General features: G+C 39.3%; 1 protein-coding gene across 2 annotated transcripts; it reads left to right on the top strand.

Annotated features, from left to right (window-relative positions):
• IPMK (inositol polyphosphate multikinase) lies at positions 1-25265 on the top strand. 2 transcript variants are annotated; one of them, XM_084845637.1, is made up of 7 exons: positions 1-689; positions 8934-9019; positions 12460-12556; positions 13380-13552; positions 15845-15892; positions 17889-17970; positions 19779-25265. In XM_084845637.1, exons 1-7 carry the CDS (start codon positions 491-493, stop codon positions 20396-20398), a joined length of 1305 nt encoding a protein of 434 aa, XP_084701763.1. In that variant the 5' UTR covers positions 1-490; the 3' UTR covers positions 20399-25265. The 2 variants fall into 2 exon arrangements, with proteins under 2 accessions (XP_084701763.1, XP_084701762.1); XM_084845636.1 differs by lacking the exon at positions 15845-15892 and having other exon boundaries at positions 264-689.
• Positions 25266-26814: the final 1549 nt, after the last annotated feature.

Below are 26814 nucleotides of genomic sequence, written 5' to 3' on the forward strand. Positions count from 1 at the left end.
CTCTGTCTCTGAGCATACACAAAGTACTTTCCCCTCATCATTGTCTAGCCATGTCCATAGACATCTGGGGGTTAGACGAAAGGGCTATCACGGGAAAGGGAGTGGCCTTCAGCTTGCCATATCTTTTATTTCAGTAATTAGAGCACTGCCTCCTCTTCACGGTTTGGACGGCTGTGCAGGAAAACCTTTCAGCAACCCAGGGCAAGCTGAGGAGGGGAAGCTTCAGTCGCTGCTACTGCGCAAACTCACATTGCAGCGCGCATGCTCAGCAGCAGCAAGGTGCTGCCTCTGCCCAGCGCCGCTCAGTCAGTCGAGCCGAGCGGCTGAGGCGACGGAGGAAGGAGTTGTCGCTCTCCTCAAGGTAGAGCTACGGACGGGGGCGCGCGATGGAGCCGCGGGCCCGGCCAGGGCGGCGAACAGCTGGCCGCGGCGGCGGCGGCGGCCCTTGAAGGCGGGGAGGCCGCGGGAGCCGCGGAGGCCGCCCCGAGAAATGGCCACCGAGCCCCCGCGCTGCGCGAAGAGCAGGGAGGCCGAGAGGCTTCCTCGGGGCGTCAAGGTGGACGTGCCTCCTCCGAGCTCGGCGGCGGCGGCGGGCGGCGAAGAGGATGGAGGGAGGGTCCGGCTCCTCAACGGCTGTGTGCCGCTCTCTCATCAGGTGGCCGGGCACATGTACGGCAAGGACAAGGGCGGTAAGTGACAGGCGAAGGGTGTCGCCTGGGAAGAAGCCAGCCCCAGAGCGCGAGGCGAGGCAGACGTTGGGCCAGCGGTCCCCCCGCTTTGCCTACGTGCAGGAAGGGAACGCTGACCTCGAGCTGTAGAGGCTGCGGGGAGGGAGGCGTGGCTGCTTAGCTCCCCCCCCCCCCCAGCCCTATACAAGGTTATTTTTATGTTTTTGGCCTGGGTATTAATTTGGAGGGTGGCTTGGAGGCCCCAAGCAATTCTTATTAATTGGGATCTGCTCGCAACCCACTCATCTTTTTCCTTCGTTTTCTCTCCTTTTCCGCTTCAGTGTTTCCAGTTGTGTATGTTGGAAGACTTAATAGGGGAGAAGAAGGTGGGTGGGAGCAGCTGCCAAAATGTAACAAAAAGACTATGTCTGACAAGATTTATTTATCACATTTGTGTCCTGCCCTTATGCCAAGGAGCTCAGGGTGGCATATATGACTTACTTTATTTTATCTTCCCAGCAACCCTGTTGTGAGAGTGTGATATCTAAGGAGGCTTGGATTGTATATATGGGATTGATTAATGATTTTTTCCTTAATAGTCTTGTGAAATAAGATGAAAGAGTGTAAGAGAGGGTGATTTGGCTGAGGTCATCCCTTGACCTCAGCCAAATGGCTGAATGGGGATTTCCACTTGGTCCTTCCCAGTTTCAAGCTTGTGCCCCAACTGATAGTTTCTCCTGACAGTAGCTTGATATGTAACTCAATGATGGGATTTAAGATTCAATTTTGAGATTTAGCATTTAGTGTTCTTCAAAAGAGGTTTTCAGAAGTGAAATCTGAAAATGTTTGAAGTTCAAAAACTCAGATGTTACATCTGAAATTCTGGTAAAACTTGGATTTGCTTCTATCCTTCTCATTATCTTGTGTGGTATTCTATTATTTGTACTGGTAAACTTGTTGGTAGTTAACACCAAATCTTCATATCTGGCCATGTAATAATGGAGTGGTACTACAACAGCATAACAGGTTTCTTCCTAGGAAGCTGTTTAAAGTCCTTTCTTATGATGGTTTCCTTATTGTGTCTGCTGCTGTGCCTGCTTCTTGCTTTGCTCTTTTTAAAATCTTCATGGGTATATCCAAGATTCCTCCTTTTCTTGCCAATATCCAAACATGTACTCTTAATCTGGTATATCTGTGTATTGTGTAGAGTTAATTTTATGGAGAGGAAATGCGGAAGCTGGGGAAAATTAGCTTTTTTTCTCTTCCCCACTCCCCCACACCTCAAACAAAAATCAAACCATATGTAGAATTGTCAAAATTATGCCAGTGGTCCTACTGGAAGTTCTGAAACCGGTTATTTGGTTAATGGAGAGAGTTCTTGTGGTAGGTTTGTACAAGAAACATAAGGAAGAATATACATGGTGACGTTCCTCCTGCTTTGAGTAAACATAAGATTTAGTATTCATTAGGGGGAGATATTTCATCACCATGCAGTAAATGTGTTTATCCTTATAATCTTGGTCTTGTGGAAAATGAACATGGATGGGAATAAGGAAAGAGGGAAAAAAAGATGGACTTCAAGGAAGAACTTGAAGAGATCTGTTGATGTGATTTTTTTTAGTGTCCTTTGGACTGGTATTAGTTTCCTGGATTAGACAGTAAGATAATTTGTAGATGTTTCTCCCATACCTAATTAAGGAATTTAGAAAGGTTCTATTGGAAATGTCATTGTAAACAGCAATTAGAGTCTGAGAGTGCATATAAAATTTGCCTTCTAAAGGAGCAATTTCCAGTGTGTCAATTTTTCTTGGCCTAATTATTTTCTTCTAGCCTTTGGACTTTCAGCCAGTATTAGGCAAATACATCTGCGCTAAGCCTGAGAGGAATGCTGCCCGATCACCTAACCATGGTTGGATGATTGTGAGCATACTGCAGGTTCTCCCCTCACCGTACCCCCAGCTCAGACAGACAGTTACACCCCACCATTTGCACATGCAAGAGCTAACTATGATTAATATTATGTGTGCATATAGGATGTTGCTAACCATAGTTGGCTCCAAGCCACAATTTGCCACATTTTGTTGTGGATTTTCAAGCTATGGTTACTGAAGACACTGATGCATAAACTCTGAAACAGAAAGGAGTGAGGTGTGGTGTGCATGTGTAGGGGAGAGGCAGGAACTCATGGGCCTCAAAAGACAGACAAGAATTGAATTGGGGACTTTCTCATTAGAGCTCTCATGCCACATCTCCCTTTTTCTTCAGGGACTACACTAGATGGTTGATCCTGAGCCACAGAAGGTGATTGTAATTGGGCATGTTAACCATTTTATATTACTCCTGGGATGAAGAACCTTTGGCCCGGCAGTTGTTATTGGACTACAACTCCCATCAGCCCCAGCCAATGGTCAGTTGGGAGTTGTCTTCAAAAAGTGGTTTAAAAATCTGTTTCTTGTATTCACGGCATATCTTTGCCTCCAGGGAACTCAGATCAGTGAGTTTTAGCCCCACAACAATGCTCAAAGACAGGTTAAATTGAGAGATGGTGATTTGTCCAAGTCCATACATACAGTGAGATTCATAGCTGAGCAGATATTTGAAGGTGGGCCTTTCCCATGTCTAAGTCCATCATTTGAACATTGGTTCACATTAAATCTTATTTTCATATGCATCTTTATGTTATAAGGTGTGTTTGTTCCTTTTGATAACATGTGTGGGTAGCAGAGACCCACAAAAGCATGCATTCCAATGCAACAGCATAAAGTAAAAGTTTAACCAAAAAACTCATTATGTGGTAAATTAACAGCATTTAAAATGAGATCATATATTGGTTAGTGGCCATCTCCATGAGTAACTTTTGTCATCAACTACTACTTAGGCCGATGTTCCTTATATTAAAGTGAGTGGGTTGTATCTAATGGTGTCTTCTGCCAGCGGGCGGAACAGATGCTGCTGACAGATCAAATTTCCCTTCCCCACTGCATTCTCCTGCAGTTCTGCTTCAGAGCGTTGGAAGACCCACCAGAGTAGATTTGAGGTGTGTGCATGAGGCTGCAGTGGGGAGGAGGGGAAGTCCCTCTGTGGTTGTAAAACATTGGATTTAGCCCATTGTTCTGTCTAGGTAAAAAGGCAACAATTGGTCCAGAACTGGTGTTGCAGTTAACACCAGAGAAAGCAAGACTGCATTTGTGTTTATTTAGTGATTAGAGTAAGGGACTAGGAGCTATAAAACATGAATTATAAGAAACCTAAGTTCAGGGTTCTCTGCATGCTGCAGAATATGGTACTGGATGCAGAATTCAGTTTCTTGAGAAGCTTAGCCTTCTTTTTTCTTTTAAATGCATGTTTCTAGCCCTTGTGACTACAAAGTTTTGAAATGCATGGGCAGTGCCTTCTGACATCACAGAAGCCAAAGTGGTAGTTGAACAAGATTTGCAGTGGTTAGGGATGGGACGTTAGTGCCCTGCATAGCCTGTTTTCCCTCTCTGAGTAGCAGAATAATTCTTAGAACCAGAATAAATATTTAAGATTAGAAAATATGCACATCTGCTTCACTTGCATAATTTATACAGATCACAGGATTGAATTTGTTTTGGTGCAGAACTTCAGGGCTCTTTTTAATGCAACGTACACTCAGCCCTGCCTACGTTAGAGTAATTGCATTTTCTTGCATTTATCCCATGAATCCCTTGTTTCCCTCCACTCTCTCTGTTGACCTTCTAACCATCAAAATCTAGGTTATGAGATCCTTGGGCAGGTACCTGTGTTTTCCATCTGTTGTAATGTTTTTTTAAGTGTTATGCACATTGCAGTTCTCTGAGCAAATTATATCTTCTAGAATTTGCTTTTATAATTAAGTTGAGAATGACTGTAATTTTATTCTTCATTAAATTTGTACTGTACCTACTTCCACAGAGTCAGTGGCTTCCATCCATTATAAATACAGGATCAGAAATATAAAACAACAACAACAAAATCAAACAGCCTGCATATTTCCCTATTGAACTTCTGGGACTATGGCACATATTAAAATACTGTTTTAAACCTTCACTAACAAACTTGTGGAAACAGTGCCTCACTGTTTATTAAACTTGGCCTAAAGTGGGCTACGTTAGGTATACAAAGAACTGAGGCCACCGCTGAGAAGACCCTATCTCTCTCCTTTTCTGCCACAAATCTCTTTTCTCTAGTTGACAGCACACAGGGCAAGAGCTTCTTAATTGATTTTCAAAATAGGAGGGGCTCATGTGCAAGTTGCTCCCTCCAGTTTGCTAGACATAGGCCGTTCATTTCTCAATTTTGAAATTTTCAATGAAGGGATTTTATAATAAAGAGATGGAAAGGCATAATCGTTCATATTATGCTTATGTGGTGAAAGGGGTTGATTGTAGCTTCACTCAGTAATGGGGACAACTTGTGCAATGATAACACAAAGAATTATTGCTCATATTGATATTTTGTTCAATGCACCTGGAGGCTGAAGTTTTTATTATACTTCCTTGTAGTAATAAAGTCTAAAGTCTGAGTTTAATAATTGCAATGGGTACATTAAAATATAAACTCTGGTCATTTTTTAACAGAGTGTACATTCAGCATAGTTTTGTTATTAAAAAGAACGTTGCATTTTTGACAATCTGGCCATCTACTGTATGAAACTGTATTAAGATGAAAGACAAGCTTAAAAAGAAAAGTAGTAAGGTTACTAATGCTTCAAGTGTTGCAAAAACGTATCTAGATCTAAAGTGTTATACTTATTTTGGACAACACTTGTGAATCTAATCCAACAAGAAAGAGTGTGCAATTCATTTTAAGTTGCTAAATGTATGTGTCTAATATTTAAGAAATATGATTCAAGTCTGGTAGTTTGTTTCTAATGAAAAATCAAAATATCAGCATGGAGTTTTCTGCTTAATCAGAATTTATTTTATTAACTGACATTGTTGTAGCAACTGTTACAGCAGTTCAAGCTGAAAACATGTTGGAATCATATCTATACAAAACCAGTGCTGACCTAATGGTAATACTGTTCCTCAGTGTGGCTCCTGACAATTTTAATTTTGATCATTTTAATTTGTAACACTGCTTTTGTAAAAGTCAAGCAATATTAATATATATCACAAGCAAAAGTGGCTTGAATAGTTTCATTAGAAAACATGATTTTGAAGCTTTATTTGGATCTAAAGAAGTTTATCCCAGTAGTTGCAAAGATAATTTTTAGGATGCAATTTTAGGTCTGCCTTTGCCATGTCTAGTATGTTAAAAACAAACCCACCTACTCTCATTTACTACAATCTCAGAGTACTTTGAGTGTACTATATGTGATAGACAACTAAAAGAGAATGAAGACATCACAATGAACTGGCAAGTTAATGCATTATGGATCTAAGATTTGTAAAGATCAAGGAAAGTGCATCAGTAGAAAGATATTTCCTCCCTGCATGCGATTTTCTTCTTAACCACGAAGTCCAACATCTATTTTTTCACTGCCTTCCTGTACTGAAAAACAACACGTATCTCGAGTTGCAGTTCTCAAGATTTAAAGTCGGTATCCTAAACTAAGCTCCTGGTCAGTATGGATCCCAGAATTAGGCAAAGGGCCAAGAGTTGTGAAGCTGAATCTAGCATGATGTTGATGTCCTGTATCACTGCATGTTAGAATAGTTCTTCTGTTGGGCAGGTCCATGGGAACTGGGCTAACATTTCTCCAGGCACAACACATCTGTAGCATCTTTTATGACCTGCAGTTCCTTACCTATGGTATTTCTCCAGAATCCAGGAGGCGTTTAATATAATTTTCTGCTGTATAAATTATAATCCTAAATCCAAAGAGGAATGAATAATTGTTAAAAGTTGCATTGCAATACATGCAACTATAGCCCCAGTTCAACATCCATTTAGATCACAGTTAATTTAATATAGGATTCAGGTCTGTGTAAATAGGAGTCCAAAAATGTATGGACACATCGTGATTATTTTGAGTAAATCCAACATTACATGAGTGGACTTCTGCTTGCACAATAGGAGTTTACCCCTACATGCCCCCCAAATGTGCCTTGGAGGGTCCCCCAACAAACATGGGGTGTGTGTGGAGGGCTGCGGGGGATAGGGGGAATGCCATCTACTGGCAGTATCTGTTCCAATAACAGAAGGACACCACTGAATAGAACCAACTGAGATAAAACATTTGAGTTTATTCTAGTCATGCGGCGCCAATGCCATGATTTGTCACAGATGACTATACAATTGGATATTTACAAGAGTGGTCTAAGGAAGTTTACAAAAATGTATAATGCAAAAAGGAAATACTTTGTTACAAGCATAGTTCACCCAAACTTTTATCACAAGATATAGTCCTGCAAGCTTTTGAGAAGCAAGAGGAGAGTTTAGGCCAATCTTGTTATCTAATTGCCAGGCAGGGAACTATTACAAAAGTTGTTTTTAGTTTTTAGTTAGATTACAAAACCACTGACATGGGAATGCATTAAAATGTCAGTTAACAACTTGTGGATTTATGCTCTTTCCCCTGTGCCCTTCTCATTTAAGTCATAATAATAAAAATGATGCCAGAAAACACAGGGTGTGTTTATTTGCATTTATTTAGATTCTTTTCCTAAACCATGCTAAATGCAAAGTTCAAAATACACAATGCCATGCTTCTAGTCTAAGCAGTAGCTCAGGGGCGGTGAACCTCTAGCCCATGGAGGTTCTCCATCCAGGCCATGGAGACCCTTTATTTATTTATTGCATTTCTATACTGCCCAATAGCTGAAGCCCTTCCCCAGAGAAATCACTGCTGTTATCTCCATTCTGTGATCAGAAGTAACACAGGGATTCCCCTGTGCTCCACTCCCCTTGAAATTGTGATGCCTGCTGGGGAACCCCTGCTGTTATCTTTGATCACAGATAGGAGGTAACAGCAGGGGTGCAGGTGGCAGGGGACTCAGCCGGAGCTAGGAGGAGCAGCTTTCTCTGTGTCCACCTACAACAAGTTCCTCAACCTGTAGTAGATTTAGGTTGCCTTGTTAGGTGGGCCTCACTCACAGATGGGCAGCATTGGATACTGCCCATTGTAACTTTCCTCATAGGGACGTTGCTCCACCCCTTGATCATTTTGGTTGCTTTTTTCTGCATCTTTTTCAGCTCAGTTCTTTCTGGGCACCACACCTTCTTGAGGTGCAGTGATCAGAACTGTACACAGTATTCCAAGTGTGGGCACACCATAGATTTGTATAAGGGTATTATGATACTGGCAGTTTTATTTTTGATTCCTTTCAAATGATCCCCAACATGGAATTTGCCCTTCTCACAGCAGTCACAAACTGGGTTGACACTTTTATCAAGCTATCCAGAACACCCTAAAATCTCTATCCTGGTTAGTTACTGCTAGCTTGGACCTCATCAGCATATATGTGAAATTAGGAATTTTTTTGCCCCAGTATGCGTTACTTTGCATCAGACTTTAGATCAGACTTGCTTAGCATCTCGGGTGTAGTAAAGAGTTAATTTGCAAGTAGCAGCAGTCTTTGGAAGTGTTCACTTTTGATTTGCAGTTCAAATTCTGCAAGACCTATTAAGATCAAGGAATGCAGTTTGCAAAGCACTTTGTACTACAGTTTGCAACTAGTACAGGTCTTTGTAAGTTAATTAGTTAAGTGGTAATTAGCTTGCAGATTATCTGAAGCTGTAGATTGTTTTGCTTTGGTGTAGCAAGCTTGGCTCTTGGCAGACTTAATTGACAATAGTATTGTCAGTGAGGTGAAACTATCCAGAACAAAGGCAGTGTTCAGTGATAAAAATAGGAAGGAGGTTAGCTGTAAAATAAAGAGTCCCTTTCTCATTGTGTGAAAGGCTTGTTTGCTCTGTGGGATGGATGTCAGAAAGGTTCCTAATCACTCCATCTTTATAAGTACATTGTTCCCCTTAGTCTTTCCTCTCCAGTCTTCTGGACAGTCCTGGAAAACAGCATGTGGGCGGTATGCTGGAAATACAGAATTCCTGTTGGGTGGAAGTTGAAAAGTCTCTTTACTCTATTTTATTTACTTCATTTAAAGGAAATAGCTCCTTTATTATCTTAATTATTTTCTTAGACCACTTTTGTTTTTAGAATTGTTAGTCAATTTGTCAATTTCTGTTCTTTATGGAAAACTCAGCAAATATTTAAAATTATCAGTAACTGTTGAAGTTATCTCATAGTGTGAAGATCAGCATCTCTTATAGTTTTAAAGCAAAGCTAAGGAATGAACAAATGTCTTTGTTGTCCCCCAGGCATATTGCAGCATCCTGATGGCACAGTCCTCAAACAGCTGCAGCCACCACCTCGAGGGCCCAGAGAACTAGAATTCTATAACAAGGTAAATGTCTTCTTCTGATTCATCCTTTTAACTAGCTGAAGAATTATATGTTCAAGTAGAGTTGAACTATGTAACTATCACTGGAAATATTCTGCAAAACCATACCATCCCAATTTAGCATCTAAATTACTAACTCTCAAGATGGTATTCTTGGTTAGCCTTGGAGAATGTGATCAAACCTATATGGGAGGAAGATGACAATTAGATACTTTGAGCCTAAATATTTAAAGCATTTTCTAGGTAAGTTACAATAAGCATTTGAACATTTATAAAGTACTGTAGGTGGTCTGTGCAAATGGTGGAGTGCTAGTGTAACCAGAAATCCACAAATTTGATTTTCCCTTATCTCTGATATGCAGCACAAGGTCATAGATATGCAGGATAAGGTCCTTGTGTATCTCTCCCCACTCCCCCCAAGTTTAGGAGAACTGGAACTTATCTGTGTCACTGTGGTTTCTGAGGCACTTGGACCACCACCTTGGAAAGGCAACACAGACAACATCCAAGCTTGGGAGGAGGCATCGAGGTTCGTTGGACTTTCCAGAACTGATAGGGATGTTTGCCATGGAAAGCAAATTTGTAGACTCCTGAGTATAGGATACTGCTTGTGACCTCTCCCCATCAGGAGGTACAACACCATTCTTTGCACAGCTGAAGTTTCTGACCAGCCTTCCAAGAGTAGTACCACATACTATGCTCTGTTGTGGTCTAACTTGGGATTAAAAAGGTATTAATGGCTGTTTCCAGTTCTTATTCTACCGTGTGTTGCTACAGTGAATTAGGCTAGTTTCTCTCCTTTGAATCAAGTTCCTCCTGAAATCTGACTCAGCCTTTCTCTTCTGATGTTTATGGAGTATCATGGAACGTTCTTATTCAGACATACGTTTGTATAGGTTCAACACTAGTTTTGTTTTTAATTGATTTTAATTCATCTGTTTTAATCTCTATGAATTTTTTAAAAAAAACTAAGTCACATAGAGATGCATAAAATAAGTGAGATAACTTCACAATTTATTTCGTTCGGGGTTCTTCAAATTCAACCCCAGAGTCTACTGTGAATGCCAACTGAGTGTCTCCAAGCATATTCAGCTCTCTTGCCAGTAGGTGTTAGTTGCCCCACACATCTTGAATAGGGAGTCTGTATATCAGAGTATGTATTTCTAGGCAGCACTGAACTCTGACCCTTCTCATTTTAGAAATTAAACGCTGTCAAGAACATTGAAGTTTATCCCTTAATTAAGCCTCTAAATTAGGGATGGTCATGTCCACGCAGCAGTCACCATGGGTTCTCCTATTTTTTTCTATTTCCATGAATGACAGATGTGACATGACAACATTAGAGGGCTACATAGGCATGAGCATTTGTGAAGAAAAGACTGTTTAGTTGGAAGAAGAACTTGTACATTGAATGCAATCAGGGCTGATTCTGGGGTAACAGCCAGTGTAATTGTTAATGTGTGCCAGAATGTTTCTGCTGCTATTACCCTGAAATCATGTTATACAGGAAGCTAGTGGTTGTATAACGGGTAGCAGTCAGTGGATCTTATGGCATGGTTAACATATCCTAGAACTTATTTGTAGATTGTCAATAGAGCAAAAGCTAATACTTAAAAAAAAATGTGGATACTTTCCTTTGGCAGAGTTAGAAGGTACGTTTTATCAACCTCCCACCAGAGTTGCCTAGAGTAACGCTAGTGTGCACATGGAGAGAAATGTAAACAGTTCGTTACTATAAGAGCTCTTGAACAGCTTGTGCTGAAACATTCAGCTGCAAATGATTTCATTCCCTATTAAAGCCAAAAGCAGCGTGCGATTGCCCCATTTAGGAATGGTCTCATGCAATGAAGCATATTTTCTACCAGTGCTGATCAGATCCTATAATTTCTTAAGTGTAAGCCATTTGAGTATCATGCCACTTCTGCAGATTGACAGCTATATATAATTGTGTTGTGAGCAAAAACGTGTAAAATGAATAATCATCAGGATGTGTTTAAAATGTAAAATGTAGGGTCCTGAAATTAACCTGTTAGCAAGCTTCAGCTCTTTCCTGGCCTTTATAGGAGGCAATCATCACAGTCTGTGTTTTGTCAACTGCTTTTTCTTGTCTCTCTGATCTACTGCATTTTCTGTCACTAAGGGCTTGAAAGCAGTTTTGTTTTATATAATGGGCAGCAGTAATTTGTAAATGCTGTAACTCAATTTTATGGTCTTGTTCCAGTTACATTGAAAAAGAAAATGAACAACAGGACTGTCATTCTCTCTCTGAAAAGTATATGCTTAACATTTTGTCTCTGGAGATGTTGCCAGCTAAGGGTCAACGTTTAATTTTGTATAGAAATTGCAGGAATCTAAGTTCCAAAACTGATAGCATTTGTTGTTACTTAGGAATTAGTTATAGTGTTGAGCTCAAAATACGAGGATTTTATTTTCTTCTGTTCTTGATTAGTGGTGTGGTTTGCTATGTGGTTTTGCTGGAAGCTTGTTTTTGCTACAAAAACATGATCTAACTGTTCGGTATAATAGAAATGGCATTTCAAGCATAATATTGAACGACAAGTGAAGAATGGTACAAAATAAATAAATGCATTCTTGTGTAACAAATGTATCTTTTGGCAGTAAAATTTGTTCATCTATTTAACAAATGCAGTCAATAAGAAAACAAGTTGACTTGTTTTTTTACTAATGATGCAACACCTAGTTTTATAGGGTTTTGGAGGCATATTCTAACAGTGACCACTCTTGTTCATCAAGTATATACCCACATTATAGCAGGGGTGAGCAACTTGTGGCCCTCCAGTTGTTTTGGCTCCAACTCCCATAATCTGTCACCATTGGCTATGCTGGCTGGGGCAGATATAAGTTGTAGGCCAAAGCATCTAGAGGGACACAAGTTGTCCACCCCTAGTTTATAAGCTGTGTTAAGAGATCTTGTGTTTACTCAATACTACCCATCAAAGGGTTTTCCAGGGTTGTGCTATCATTCCCATACAATACTCTTCTTAAGACTTCTTAGTAATTTGGGTTGAAAGGTTATCCCCCTTGTACACATTTTTGACTGATAATAGAGGGTTACCAGGCTTTCCCACTGCCACCCCTTGCCTCCATCCCAGCCAGGCCACTGGTATCCAGAAGAACTCTTTGATTAGATTCATCATGCTGCACAGATTCACTAAGAACTTGTGTGCTTTAGTGCTTTCACTTCTAATTTTTATAACAAAATACTCAAGACTATATTGTTTGTAGGACTTGACCAGTAGTCAAACCTGTTCATATCCTTCATTTTGGAGGTAAGCTTTATTTTAATTTCTAATTGGGTATTTCTTTGAGTGTAAGGTTTTAAAACATACAGACGTCTTAAATATATAAAGTTGTCTGCCACAGGAGGGAAATGGAGGTTTTTCACAGGCTCAAATGTATTCCTTTAAAATGTCTTATTTCAGGTATATGCTGCTGGCTGTGAAGATTCTGCGTTTCTAGAACTCCAAAAATATTTGCCAAAATATTATGGGACCTGGTCACCACCTACTGCACCCAATGGTATGACTGCTAAAGCTCACAGTGTGCTAGCAACAATTTTATGATAACTTCTGGGGCGGTTCTTCTGAGAATGTCAGAAACTGAATACCTCCAAGCTGCATAATAAAGCCTATCATGTAGAGCATCATGAAACAATATGCTGATATGCTTTGCTGATGGGAGAATGTTTTGTAAATTGGGGCTTTCTGTAAACTAAATTGATCTTTTAATAAGACTGAGCATATTTAGATCTAGTGCAGTACTTCTATATCAAAATATGTCTTCAGCTGCTCACACCAGCAAGGGTGCTGTTATTATATATTTATATAAATATCATTGAATAAATATAACTGGCATAAATCAAGTTTAAGCTGCTTTATTCACAAGTAAAGTAGTATTAATCATAAATGTATGACACCCTTTTAAGTTTAAGTGTGAACTAATACATTTGGGTACAGACAAAATTAAAATCATAGGCCCCAAGTATGGGATAAGCTTTGATAGCTTCTGTTTGAGTAGGAAGGATTAAGGTGTCATGTATGGCCAATAGTCCGTTCAACACAATAATGTGTTGAAGCACATTAGTCCGTTCACGTTTTTCTTGTCGCTGCAGTTTCTCGCAAGCGATGTGCTTTTACTTGAATATTAACAGGCGTGTGTAGATCTTATGTTTACCAGCTGAGTCATACCTGTCTTCATAGGTGCCCTATATAGCAGAATTCAAAATAAGGTTGCTTGTAAGCTGCTACTTGTATACATATTGTGTTAATTTTGATCAACTTCTAACGAGTGGGTTGATTGGTTAAATTATGCTATTGATTTGTTTATTCTGAATTGTTAATAGATTTGTACCTGAAACTGGAAGATGTGACACACAGGTTTAAAAAGCCATGTATAATGGATGTAAAAATAGGTCAGAAAAGCTATGATCCATATGCTTCAGCTGAGAAGATTAAGCAACAGGTCAGCAAGTATCCACTAATGGAGGAGATTGGGTTCTTGGTGCTTGGCATGAGGGTAAGATGTTGTTTTCATTGGATTTTAAATCAGTCGATGCTCTTGAATAGATGTGGGTGGTCAAAGCCTGGTCCAGAAGATATTTTTCCCCATGAAGAGAGACTTCAAGTGGGCCTTGGATTCATTTACCTTTTCTTAAGTATCCTTCCCTGCTTCCCTCATTGCAGGAAAATGTAGGTGACTGAATTGGGGCAATCTATATTCACTTCTCCCTCAGAGAAAGAGGGGCAGAGTACACAAACCGAAGTCCTGCTGTTATTTTCTCCCCAAGTACAAACCCAGAAGGCAAAATCTGAACAGCATCTTTTTCTTTCCTTTTTTTTATGTAGAGGACTCTAGTCAGTCTAGATATGTCCTGGCACTTAATATATATTCTTGTCTTCCTGCCTTTCTCACACTGCTTCATCCTTCTTCCTTTACTACACTAGTGTCTAACAGTCCTGCCTCTCTTCTCCCCCTGCCACCCCCCATGCCCATGCCCTACATTGCGTTGTTCCAGTTAGTAACTAGTGGCAAGGAGATAGCATTGTTACTTGGTTATCCATGGTTGCATTCATCCCTGATTTCATAAACCATCCTTTATGAACTCCTGGATGAACACCAAGGCCACACACTTATCTATTATCTGTCCCTTCTTCCCATCCTGGAGATTCTGGCTTGCATTAAGGAGTTCCCTTTATGTCTGAACCAGGGAATTCTGGTTACTGTTGGTTAGTGAAACAGGGTAATAAGCCAGGATCTGAACCAGAGTCCCTCAGTTTGGATGTAAAGTGGAATTCCGTCTTAACGCAAACCAGGATCTCTGCAACAGGAAGAGGTGAGAGAAGGAGTGTGCAGCTACTGTGCTTGTCCATGGTTTCATAAGTGGTTTCACAAACGTCCAAAAGCAGCCACTGTTCGTGTAATATTTTTGTTCTAACGTTTTGTGTTAAAATAACTTTTGGGTTTAGAGCTTTATGTCATATCCCAAAGTTAGTCATGACAGCTGATATCTCAGCAACATTTATTCAGTTGATTCCTATTTGTACCCAGCTACATGTAGGTATGCTCAAGATACAGAGTTCCTTGTAAAATTCGCAACATAGTGCTAAAAACTGTATTTGATTCTGGTAAGTATATTCATTGTATGTGGGAGGTGTATATTTTAATCTAGTTGATATATTGTCCAAACATAAACATGCTTTATGCTGAGTCAAGCCATTGATTGATCTGGGTTGGTACTATCTATCCTGACTAGCAGCAGACTAGTAATCACAGGAAAGAAGTCTTTCTAGGGATCCTTTTAACTGGAGAACAGTGGGATTCAAGCTGGGACCTTATACATTCAAATTGGGTGCTGTATGCTGGTTATGTCTTTATCCCTAAATGACAGGCAGGGACCACTTGATCTGTGAGCAATACCCCTGACCATCCTGTCAGCCAAGCAGCTGCTATTAGCAGTAAAATCATTTTTTTCCTTGGGAATTTATCTGACTCTTACTCTTTCGTGGATATTAAGTATGCATGTTTTGAATCAGCCTATAGTGAGCATCTAGGAACCTCAGTAAGGCTGAAAGTAATGTTATCATCTTGTCTGCACTTGCCTGCTTTAAAAGATTTTTTACTGTAACGTTCTTGTTAGTCAAGTGTTAACTGGCTTATTCTGGTTCATTAATCGTGAAATATTTGCTTTTAAATTTGTAAACTGGATTCTGAATGTAAAGCACATTCAAAATCCAAACAATTAGCCTTCAGGCAGTAGATTATAATTTCCCTAGCCAAGTAGAAAAATAAAAGTGTTTTCTGTTGTTTGACCTGCATAGTGACTTTACTGAAATTCTAATTAGAGAATTTCAGTTTTAGTACCTATCCCCCCCTCTCTGAATTTGAACTTAACAGGAGTTCTTGGCCTATGTTCATAGATGTTTTGGGAAGCTTGTAGTGTGTGTACGCGATTCACTTATTTTACTATTTAATTTTTTTTCAGTTGTTTTTCATATTGCCAGAGACATGTGCATGAACATTAGATGGGAGAAGTATACTATTGCTTTATTACTAATAACTGTCCTCTTGGCTGTAGTCAGTTGGCTTCCAACTATTGTCAGACTAGCTGTAAAAGCCATCCTATGACCTATGTGCTTGCAGGATATTTATGCTTACCTTCCAGTGTGGTGTAGCTGAATAAATACTTGTTTTCCTATGCCTTGTGGCATTAAATCTGGCAATATAAAGCAGTTCCATTTATATAATGAAAATGGGTATGTTGGGATCTGGACACAGATCCCAAGATAATTGGTTTTCCTATAACTGTAGGCACTTCTATTGGATTTCAACTGGAACCTCATGGTCTTGAGGCCTATGGTGAGTGACCTACATCTTCTGTTTGCTGTAGCTGCTGAGAATTATAAAAAAAAAAAAAAGTACATTAATCTAGTCGCTGTCCCATGTCACAAAAATAATTTAAACATTGCATTCAATTATCTTCCTATTCTAGATAATCAGGCATCTGGCCAGGTTATGGAACTGAATGGGCCTTGGTCACCCTGATGTATGACCTTTATCGAGCAAGAGAATGAGGGGGGGGGGAGAGAGAGAGAGAGAGAGAGGAGAGGAGGAGGAGGAGGAATGCAATCCTGTGGATTCTACTCAACTCAATCTCACATTGCCTTTGGGTACTGGCAACCATGGTATCCTCCTGGACTGGCTGTGTGGGTTGGGTGTTGGAGGCACCTGCTCCAACCTGTGGGGTCAGTTTCAGAAAGTAACATTGGGTGACCATTCTTTGACCCCTTGGCTGTTGAGCTGTGGAATCCCACAGGGTATAATCTTGTTGCTAGTGTTACTTAACATCTATATGAAGCTTTGGGAGTGGTCATTAGCAGTTTAGGAGCAAAGTGTCATCAGTATGCTGAAGACATGCAGCTCTATCTCCCTGTAACATCTACACGCCTTGACTTAGTAAGGGGCTGGATGAGGGTCAGTAAACTGAGCTTGAATCCTGAAAGACAGAGATCCTGTAGTTCCCCAGAAGGAGTAGATTAGTAGACTGGGGGTACTCCTGGATCCATTGTTGTTGCTGGAGGCCCAAGTGACCTTGGTGGCTTGGAGTGCCCTTTTCCAGATTATCTGGCATGCCATCTACGACCACTGCTGGATGGGGATAGCTTGGCCACAGTTGTGTGGATGTTGGTAAGCTCAAGATTGGATTACTGCAATGCACTTTATGTAGGGCTGCCTTTGAGGTTGGTCCAGAAGCTGCAACTAGTGCAGAATATGGCTGCCCGGCTGTTGTCTGGTGCCATTCTATATCAGTGTTTAACTCATTTACTGAAGGCTCTGCACTGGCTGCCCATCTGCTACTGGGCCAGGTTTAATGTTCTTGTACTAGTCTATAAAGTCCTGAACAACTTGATAACAGGATACTTGAAGACATGTCTTCTCCTGTATCCTGTCCAATCACTGAGGTCTTCTGAAGAGGCACTCTTGGTGATCTCACATGGCTCAGAGATCTGCTTCAAAACCACCTGGAGTAGGGCTTTTAGTGTGGTGGCTCCCGCCCTATGGAATGCCCTTCCAGCAGAGATCACGCATGTACCTACACTACTTTGTTTTCTGTATTTGCTGAAAAAAATATTTTCAGCCAAGTATTTCGTGATTGGTGAGTAAATTCCAGCCACTGTTTTGTTGATCTGTTTGCTTTCACCGTAACGTTTTGTATTTTGTGTGTTTATTTTACACTGCTCCACTATCTCCTAAAGTGAAGCAGTTTATAAATTCTATAATAAATAAAAGAAATAATGATCCTTAGTCTCTGTAATTGTGGTGATATTAATGGTTATGTGTGTTATAATTTATGCAGCATATATCTTCATTGTCCTCTTGACAGAGCCTTGGTTTGTGATGACTCTTGGTGTAAACAAGATTGTCGGAATTCAGTTTAGATCCCCAACAAAATAAGTTATCCTCTGTCACTGGCTCATGTTACATAGTCTGCAGATTCTTTGTCAGTTGATTCTAGGGAATCAGACTGGGAATTCCTGATCACTCAAATCTTATTTGCATTGGTTTCTTTGTTATCCGTGGGGTGTACAATATAGAGAGCAATATAATGTAATATTCCATTGGAAATTTTATATCAGAATGTACCACATTACCAGCATTTTGTGATGTGATTTTATTGAGCTGAACTTGCGTTTCTAGATATATCCAGTTCATGGAATTGTTCTGAATTCGTATGGCTGAAGCATTCTGAAGCATTTGCATGCATGCAAAATATTATGATGGAACTGACTGTAGGACCAAGAGATTTTCAAGAAATCAGGCAGAGAAACACATTATTGCTTCTTGTGTTTTTAAGGTTTATCACATCCATTCTGACAGCTATGAGACGCAGAACCAGCACTATGGAAGAGGCTTAACAAAAGAGACAATACAAGATGGTAATGTTTGTATCATTTAGTTCATTGTACTTCGTAAGTGAGCAGTCCAGGCCTTTACTACAGGAGTGCCCAGGCTACCCCTGGTAGTTAAGAAAGCTGAGGCCAGTAGCATACAATAAAGCAGCCTCTAGTATGTAGGATTGCTAGGTAAGAGTGGGAAGAAGCACAATTTCAATTGGTGATTAAGAGGAGGAAGGAGAAATAGCGGATGTTGTGTGAGAGGGTGGAAGAAGGGAGGGATGTCTCTTTATTTTCCAGTAATATGTATGGATAGGATAAGAATGTTTTATGTAGGGCTTCCTGCATAAAACATAATTTTATTGTTTATTACGTTATGTAGGGCTGAGCACATTTAGTGATAACTAAAGGTACTGGGCATTGAAATTGTGTTTTGAGTGTTCCTAAAGTGATTCCCATACAGGCTCAATAATTCTTAGAATAACTCTGGAATTTAGATTAGTTGTATTATCCCCATATTGCATTCGGGAAGGGAGCAGAGGTTGAATGATAGGGGCTTGCTTAAGGGTGTGTCAGAGGTAAGATCTGAAGCAGGCAACAGCCAGATCACAATATACCAGCAAAACATTGGGGACATACAGTCTGAAGTAGCCATGCTTTCACTTCATGTATATTTTTAAAGGTATAATATAGTGCGGGAGAATCCTGTGCCAGCATACATTGGACTATGCAGACCTCCTGGCCATTACTGGTCCTGTGGATGTAAGCTCAAGTTACAGAACCACCAGCATCTGAACTGCTTGAACTAGATGGGTATTGGATGTACATCCAATCATCTCAAAATAATCCCATGCAGTCTCCCCTTGAGTTACTGCAATTAATACTTTGGGGATAGGAAATCTGAATTAGGACAGTTGTCTGAATTTTAAGTGTAAATAATGGAGCATCATACCAAGTGACTACATTACTGAAATCTGTGAACACTGGTTGGATACTTAATTCTGTTATCAGAGTAGCTTAAAACTGCTCTTCATTTTGCCTTTTAAAATGATGGGCAACACTTAGGTACTGAAATAATTGATTTTATTAAAGTACGGCTTTTCCTGGACAGGGATAACCTAGCCACAGTAGTGCATATGCTGGTAACGTCCCAGTTAGACTACTGCAATGCCTTTTACATGGGGCTGCCCTTGAAGATGACTCAGAACTTGCAGCTGGTGCAAAATGCAGCAGCTAGACTGCTGACCAGAAACATCTCATAAAGATCATATAACACCAGTTTTAAAGGAATTGCAGTGGCTACCAGTACAGTTCTGGTTGGAATTCAAGGTGCTAGTGATGGCATTTAAAGCCCTAAGCAGCTTGGGATCGCCTCACCCTATATATGCCTGCCCGAGGATTGAGATCTGTTGGAGGGGCCTCCTCTGCTTCGCACCAGTGCAAGACATACACTATGGTGGAACGTGGGAGAGGGTCTTCTCTGCTGTGGTACCCTGGTTGTGGAATCCCCCCCCCCCCGTAAGCCCAATTGGTGTAGACGTTGGTTGTGTTTTAGTGCTAAGTTAAAACATGGCTTTTCAACAAAGCCTTTGGGGGCTAATTGAATTCCCTAAAGTTGCACATTGTTTGAACTGTTCTATTGTTTTAGATTTTCTAATTGGTATTAGCTTGTTTAATGCTTTAATATGCTTTTAGCTGTTTAAATTATTCATTGTTTTATGCTGTTTACATTGATTTTATCTGTATGCTGCCCTGAGATCTTAATGATATAGGGCAGGATAAAAATGTTTTAAATGAATAAATAAAATAAATTTTTGCGGACAATAATTGCAGTGGTTTCTTCCTTGCAGGTGTGGCTCGATTTTTCTATAATGGATACAACCTGAGAAAAGATGCTGTAGCCGCCAGTATTCAAAAGATTAGAGAAATCTTGCAGTGGTTTGAGAGCCAGAAGCAGCTTAATTTTTATGCAAGTTCCTTACTATTTGTCTATGATGGCTTGTCTCCAGTGTCAACTACATGGTTAAATGATGGCACTCTGGTCGAGAAGAGAAGCATGTCCAATGGGCAAGTGCCAAGTGGTAACACACTGGAGTATAACAACAACATTCATGTAATCAATTCTACAGAAAACAGCAAGGTGGAGACCTCTGTAGGCAAAAACTTCTCTAAAATGTATGCACTTCACAAAAGGCACCAGAGTCAAATCTCACTAAAAGTTGAAACTGTGGAACAAGATAACATATGGAAGAGCAGTGCTTGCTTTTCACAAAAACATTTGAATGGAAATGTTATACCTCAGTTGGAAAAAGTTTTCTGCCACATGCCCACTACTTTGCCAGAAAGTGCAGAAGTTGATATCAGGATGATAGATTTCGCACATGTGTTCCCCAGCAATGCACGAGATGAGGGCTACATTCACGGTCTGAAGAACTTAATTACCGTCCTTCAAAATATTTTAGATATCTAATTTTTTCCAGGTTCTATTGGGGGCCAGTTATAATGAAAAGCAACAACATTTCTGCACTTGTGATCCTGTTATATGTTGGTTTGTAGTGTTCTACATTTTACTTGTCTTTGTACTTTTGGTAGAATGATCAAGGCTTTTATAATCTTACTCAGGAAAATTATTCTGTAGTTTAGTAAAATAAGAGAAGCTAATGAGATTTAACTGGTGGTTGTAGGAGCTTTCATTTAACAAATGAAGCTTACCTGAGTTTGGGGAATATCTTGTAGCAGATAAAATGATTGAGCTTTCTCATACCCTTAATTGTTTTAGCTTAATTAAAGTCTGTTCATGCAGCTAGAACACTGAGCCATATCTCTAACGGGTTATTAAAAGACTATTAGAGTATTATCCTTGGGTGTTTACCACAACTTTAAAACTGGAGTTAATCCTATTTCTGAGGAATAAATACCTAAAATCTGTATTTTAATTTCTAACTGAACCAGCATTTTTAGTGAGATGTGATCATACTGCTGCATTCTTAAAACTGGTTAGGGGTGTTCATCTCTTCATGGCTAAACTTATAGTATACTCTTACTGTGTATTATGTAGGTGCTATTGAAGTGTTTTCAAAGATTGTAAAATAGGTGTCAGCCATGTAAAAGAGCAAAAGAAACATGCTAAATACTGTTTTGAAAGTCTTGTGTTTCTGAGGCCCTATTTTGTTTATGAGATTTATATTTAGATATTCAACTTGAGGTGGCTTTGGATATAGTAGCGAAGCAGCAAAACTAGATATACAAGTGTCCATGTTACCTGAAACCACTTATTAAAATAAGATGCTTTGGTGCTTTGGCCATTTTTTGGTGTGGGCAATTAATTATATAGGGTTGGATTCAGACTTGCCCCTCCATGAATGAAAGGTCTGTTTCTGTTTGCAGAGGGAACTGGGATCCAGCTGAGGCTTTCCATTGAAGGAGGGAAGTGAGGTAGTGATTTTCACTGATTTTTCCATTTACCCTGCAGCCCCTCCAGAACAGTGTAGAAGGTGGCGCTGGGGGCTGCAGGGGGAAGGAAGAATCAGTGAAAATTGCTGCCACTCCCTTTCTCCAGCAGAACTCCACTGGGTACAAGTCTGGCTCCAATCCATAGTGAATAGGTGGAAATTATATTTGTTGAGTCACACATTCCGTGGCAGCCTTCCCCAAGCCGGTACTCCCAGAAGTGCTGAACTATAACTTTCATCATCCCCGGCCAGCATGGCCATTGGTTATGCTGGCTGGGAATGATGGGAGTTGCAGCCCAACACATCTGGATGGCAACAGTTGGGGAAGGCTGCTCCATGATTATGATGGTTTCAAGAAGATGCAGTTGGAGAGAGTATCTAAAGAGCTCTCTGGGCCTAATTCAGATATAATGCTAAACTGTGATGCAAACAAGTAGGCATGAGCCTCAGGCTTATGCGCTCTCCCTTCCCTCTTTTTCATGGGAGGAGGAGAAGTTTAAGGCTTATGGTTTTGAACAAATTTCAGTTCCTTTTACATCTAAAAAGGGATGGGAAACTGGTTAGTTCAGTCAAACTGGCTTAATATCTTTATTTGAACAAACCACTGTTTCCAGGTGTAACAGGAAACTATAGTTTGGAACAAACCACAAATTGAAGCTTTAAAATTCCCCTTGTCCCAATGAAGGGGAGGGGAGAACATATGAGCCCAAGGCTTGTGGCTGCTTGTCCTCTTAGTGTTGCATCTGAATCTGGCATTAGTCTTGGACAAACCTTGGGCTGGCACAAAAAGGCTTCATTTAATTTTCTGGCAGATTTTTCTTTCTGCACGCCCATGCGTACACACTTCCATATATACAGTACAAGGGCAGTAAGGAGATAGGGCGAATAGAATGGCTGCTTGCAATGCACAGCCCACATCTACCCTCATGGACATATTGCAGAATGTACCTGGCATAGAATTGTATTTAAAAGGCTATTTTCTAGTTTTGCCAGAGAGAACAATTTCTTTGAGTTCAAACCTGTAACAAGAACCTATGTTCATTTGACAAATAAACTATCACTGAGCAAGCAAAGTTAATGAAAGTGCCAGGTTGCAGCAGTGTTGCAGAGGAGTGATGCAAATAGTTCCTGTTTCTTGCATTTTGTTTTTTGGACTGCTTAGAATGAAACTTGGTAGTGTCTTATAGTATATGCTAATTGGGCAAAGGGCACTATCAAAAGAATTGTGTTTTCACTGATTAAGGTTCACTAAAATATTAATTTTAATTGGAAGCAAAATGTGGTAAATAGAAACAGATTTACTTATAAATTTATATTTTATATTTTAAGTGTGTTGATACAGAAACAAATGCTATATTGATAAGCAATTTTATTATGGGTTATAAAGAGAGCCTTAATAATAAAAGCCAATATTAAACATTTAAAAGTGATACTAACTTTAAGATTGATTAGAAGAATTCAGTGTTCTATGAAGTAATTTAAGCCATATTCTGGAAAAAATCTATTATGCTATTTTGTCCTAATCATTTTTCTTTGTCATGGGTAACTTATTCTATAGTAGTCCTGTTCTCATTGACAGTTTTCTGTTAACACAGATATTTTTATAGATATAAAAAGTGAAAATGTCTCGTGTCAGCAGGAAGTATTTCTTGTCATATGCCAGTGGAAACATAGTTTCATATCTGTTGGGCAGTATCCTGTGTGCGCCATAGTATTAGTACTATAATTGTTCATTGCTGTTTTACTTACAATATTTAATGGAGCTAGAACATGTTGGATCACCTTACAGAAAGCACTCACAGTTTTTATAGTTGCGGTCATTAGACTTACTGAACAAAAATAAGTCAATTTGGAAATAGGAAACTTTAAATTGGAAGCTGAGAAAAGCTAGGTGTAGTTATGGAAGTAACCCACTTGAGTTTTGAGTAGAGCAGCACAAATTCAGATTGATTTTACACACATTGATGTCGAAACAGTTCTGAAATTAACCTTTTATGTATTTCACTAGTTAACAGAAAAGGGAATAAAAACTCTAAATGGTATAGTATGGCTTCCTTTACCTTAGTGCCCTCTCTATTCCCGTGATTTATTAGCTAATTCCATCATTTCCATTCCATAATTTCCTGTTCATAGGAAGCCTTTTAGAGTAATACCCTAGTAGCATAAACTTGGATACATAATTGTGAAAGTGGTCCTTTTATTTCCTGATGCTACACCTTCTTGTGTATGTTATAGCTCTGGTTAGTGTAGAGATCTGGCGCATGCAGAGTCTTCCCTGTTCACATAATGATGGAAGCAATGTGATGGTTCCCTTATTTTGAATGCACAGAGCTGCCTGTCTCTAATTGAAGTGAATATGAAAGCCTGCATAGACTTTGTGTATGTATCAAAGCGCCTACCGAGTTTGGGATTAGAGCCGTCATAGAGTACAAACTGTTTATCAGTGTCTGATGTAAACTGTGATTAAATTAATGGGTATTTCTTTGGAAGGAAGAATAATAACCAATTAACAATGACTCCACAGCTACAGTCAGAGTAAATGACACTGATTTTGAAAAGTTGACTCTTGGCACAAAGGCAGGTTCTTAAAGTATTGCTCCTAAAGTGTTTATGAAAATACTCTTTTTAGATATGTTATGTGGGAAATTATGTACAAACTTACCTGATAAGAATTTAAAATATATAACTTTTATAGAAAAACATTTTCATTCTTGGTATTTTTCAATATTAGTGGTTCCTGTTGCATAGATTCAAATGAAATTTAAGATAATGGTATTATGAGATGTTTAAAAATATTTTAACTAACTAGTTTTACAAAACTATGAATTTGTGTATAATCGTGTTTCACATGAAGGTTGTATTTTCAAACTGAAATTATTTTTGTTCTATTGTACAGGAAAACTGTATTTTTTTGCTTATCTCATACATTACATACCATTCCATATGAGATGCTTACATTTTAGGAAGGGGCTATTTTCACACTGTGTGAGTTTAAATGAACAATTTGGCAGATCACAGTCTGATCCAGTGTATGCTTACCTAGAAGCAAGTCTCTCTGAGTTCAGTGCACTCCGTAATGTGTGCATAGGATTGTAGCTTTAGTTGGCAATAGCAGAACTGAATAAGGGTTAAATAGGAATGAGAGCGGTTTGTCAGACTGCAAAGTGCTGCACAAATTTCATGAGAAAAGTATTTCAGTATCAAATAGTAATTTAGGAAGAAAGAAGGGTGCAACCACTATAGGTCTTGAGTCTAAACCATTTTAAAATGGTTTATACGATGACCCTTTTAAAGGACTGAAGCTAGTACAAATTAACTCCTTTCTATCTGTCCATATTAGCTATTTCAAATTATTTTTAAACAGTTTATACTTCGCAATAACCGTCCCTGCTGAGTGCCTTCTGCTTCAGGTTTGGTACCTTTTAAATGACCTCACATAGCATCTAGTGTAGTGTAATGGAATGCTTTAATTGTTTGAGTATACTGATGTCCCACTAGTTAAGGAGCATTGCTTCAATATTTTATATTCTGTTTATCCTAAAAACAGTTCATACAGAAAATTGTCAGGCTGTGTCAACTTCAGCGTTATAGTGAATTATGAGCTGTGCTTACAAATTTGTGAGTGAATTGCATATTCGGAACTGACATCCCCCACCCCCCTGCTGGCTAGATTTGCCCCCTTAAGGGGTGTTGTCTGGCTCGGCATTTATCGACGAAGAAGCCAAAAGGGTTGAGGAGATGTAGCATCTGTAGTAACAGTACTTGGGAGGAGGGCATTTGAAAGTATGGGAATTAGAGCCTTGCCTCACCCCAAACCCTTTCTCAAGTGGCCCTCCCTCATAATGTGCCATGCAGCCTTCACTCAAAAAAAAAAAGGGGGGGTGACTTAATACATAATCACATGCAGCTATGTGTCTTGTTGGTGCTCAACAGGAATATATGAATCTGCATTTCTGAAAAGACAGAGGGACCCCATCTATCTGACTGTGAACCAGTCCTTAGGTTTTATGAAACTACCTGTATGGGAGTCCCTTTGAAGTAAGCTTTTATAGCATAATGCATGGAAAGCAATTTGAATATTCAACGGTTTGGCTTAGTGAGGTAGCAGTAAATTTATAATTCAGACTGAACCAAACACTTATTTTCTCAAAGTGTAATACTTGCAGATCATGTCCATTCAGAAGCCTTACATTTAATTTTGTTTCGCCTGTTCTGTACCTACTGTTCATGATAAACCTTTAAATTGAACATAGAATGGTGAACCATTCAACTGTGAAATATTCCATTACATATTCATGAGCTGAATACTGCACATTTGTAATTATGACTAACAGTTTTGTTAACTGAAGAGTCAATGCATATTTAAGACTTTCATACTATGAACATTTCTACTAATCTTGGCTTAATGGCAATTCTGATTAGGTTTTATTAGCATACGAATAGGAAGGGTTCTTGTTTTTTTTTGCCTTAGTTTTGTAGGAATGACTCCTGTATATTTAGAGTTTATCATTGTGTTGGAGATTACTCTTTATATAAAATCCAGCAACAGGAAAGAGAAAGCAACAGTGGTATTGGGAACAATACATTTACACACATTATCTAAATCACTGTCTACATATGCTTTTAAAACATGTATAAATATTGGCACTGGATATAAAATATCTCAACTGAACTGAACTGACTTTGAATTAAAATGTCCAAATATGATGATATTGCACACCTGAATATGAATGAAACCAGAGTGCACATAAGCACTTTAATACTCTGGGAACTGTACTGGAAAATATATGGAAGCATGTGTAATTGCACCTAGAGCTGTGTTAACTGGTGGTTTGGGGTGGGTGGGAAGGGGAAATTCTACAGTTTAAAATTATTGTATCTGAATGAATGTACTTAGTCTGGTCTCATTTTCTCTGACTGAAGAAGGCTGGATTGTGTTACGCAATGTTCTTTGTTAGTTTTTGTGTGTTTGACTGTAAATGATACTTCTGGGGAGCTTGTTGTTGGACTGCAGAGGTATTGATTATTTTATAGTTTAAAATTTTATTATGCTATATACCAATTCTTTTGTAATTTATGTGACATTTAGATGATTCTAATAGCTGTATATTTGGCTGACTATTAAATTTTCCTTAAGTTACCTTGATTGCATTAAGTCTTTGATTTTTAAGCAATATTGCTTTGAGTACAGGAAGACATTCCCTCACCTTTGTTGTTGGCAGTTGAGTTTTCTCTCAAATGTTTAGTTCCAAATTACTGACAAAAGTGAGTACTACTAGGTTCCTCATACTTCTGTTCAAATTATTAATATTTAATATCAATGTACTCAGCACTTTAGGCAGTAAGATAAGTAAGAGATGAGTAATTCCCCCTGTCCTGAGGAATTTACAGTACAAACTTTGAAGGGGAGGCAAAAGGGAGCAGGGAGACAGAG

This window comes from Heloderma suspectum, chromosome 3 (assembly GCF_057233095.1).
Source record: "Heloderma suspectum isolate Gila_16-S chromosome 3, 16-S_ref, whole genome shotgun sequence".
Lineage (NCBI taxonomy): Eukaryota > Metazoa > Chordata > Lepidosauria > Squamata > Helodermatidae > Heloderma > Heloderma suspectum.

What these genes read in the sequence shown, in the direction of transcription:
- IPMK (XM_084845637.1), top strand. Translation starts at nt 491, where the DNA reads ATGGCCACCGAGCCCCCGCGCTGCGCGAAGAGCAGGGAGGCCGAGAGG. An exon ending in AACTAGAATTCTATAACAAG is followed by an intron (nt 9,020 to 12,459) that starts GTAAATGTCTTC and finishes GTCTTATTTCAG; the next exon opens with GTATATGCTGCTGGCTGTGA. An exon ending in AAAAGAGACAATACAAGATG is followed by an intron (nt 17,971 to 19,778) that starts GTAATGTTTGTA and finishes TCTTCCTTGCAG; the next exon opens with GTGTGGCTCGATTTTTCTAT.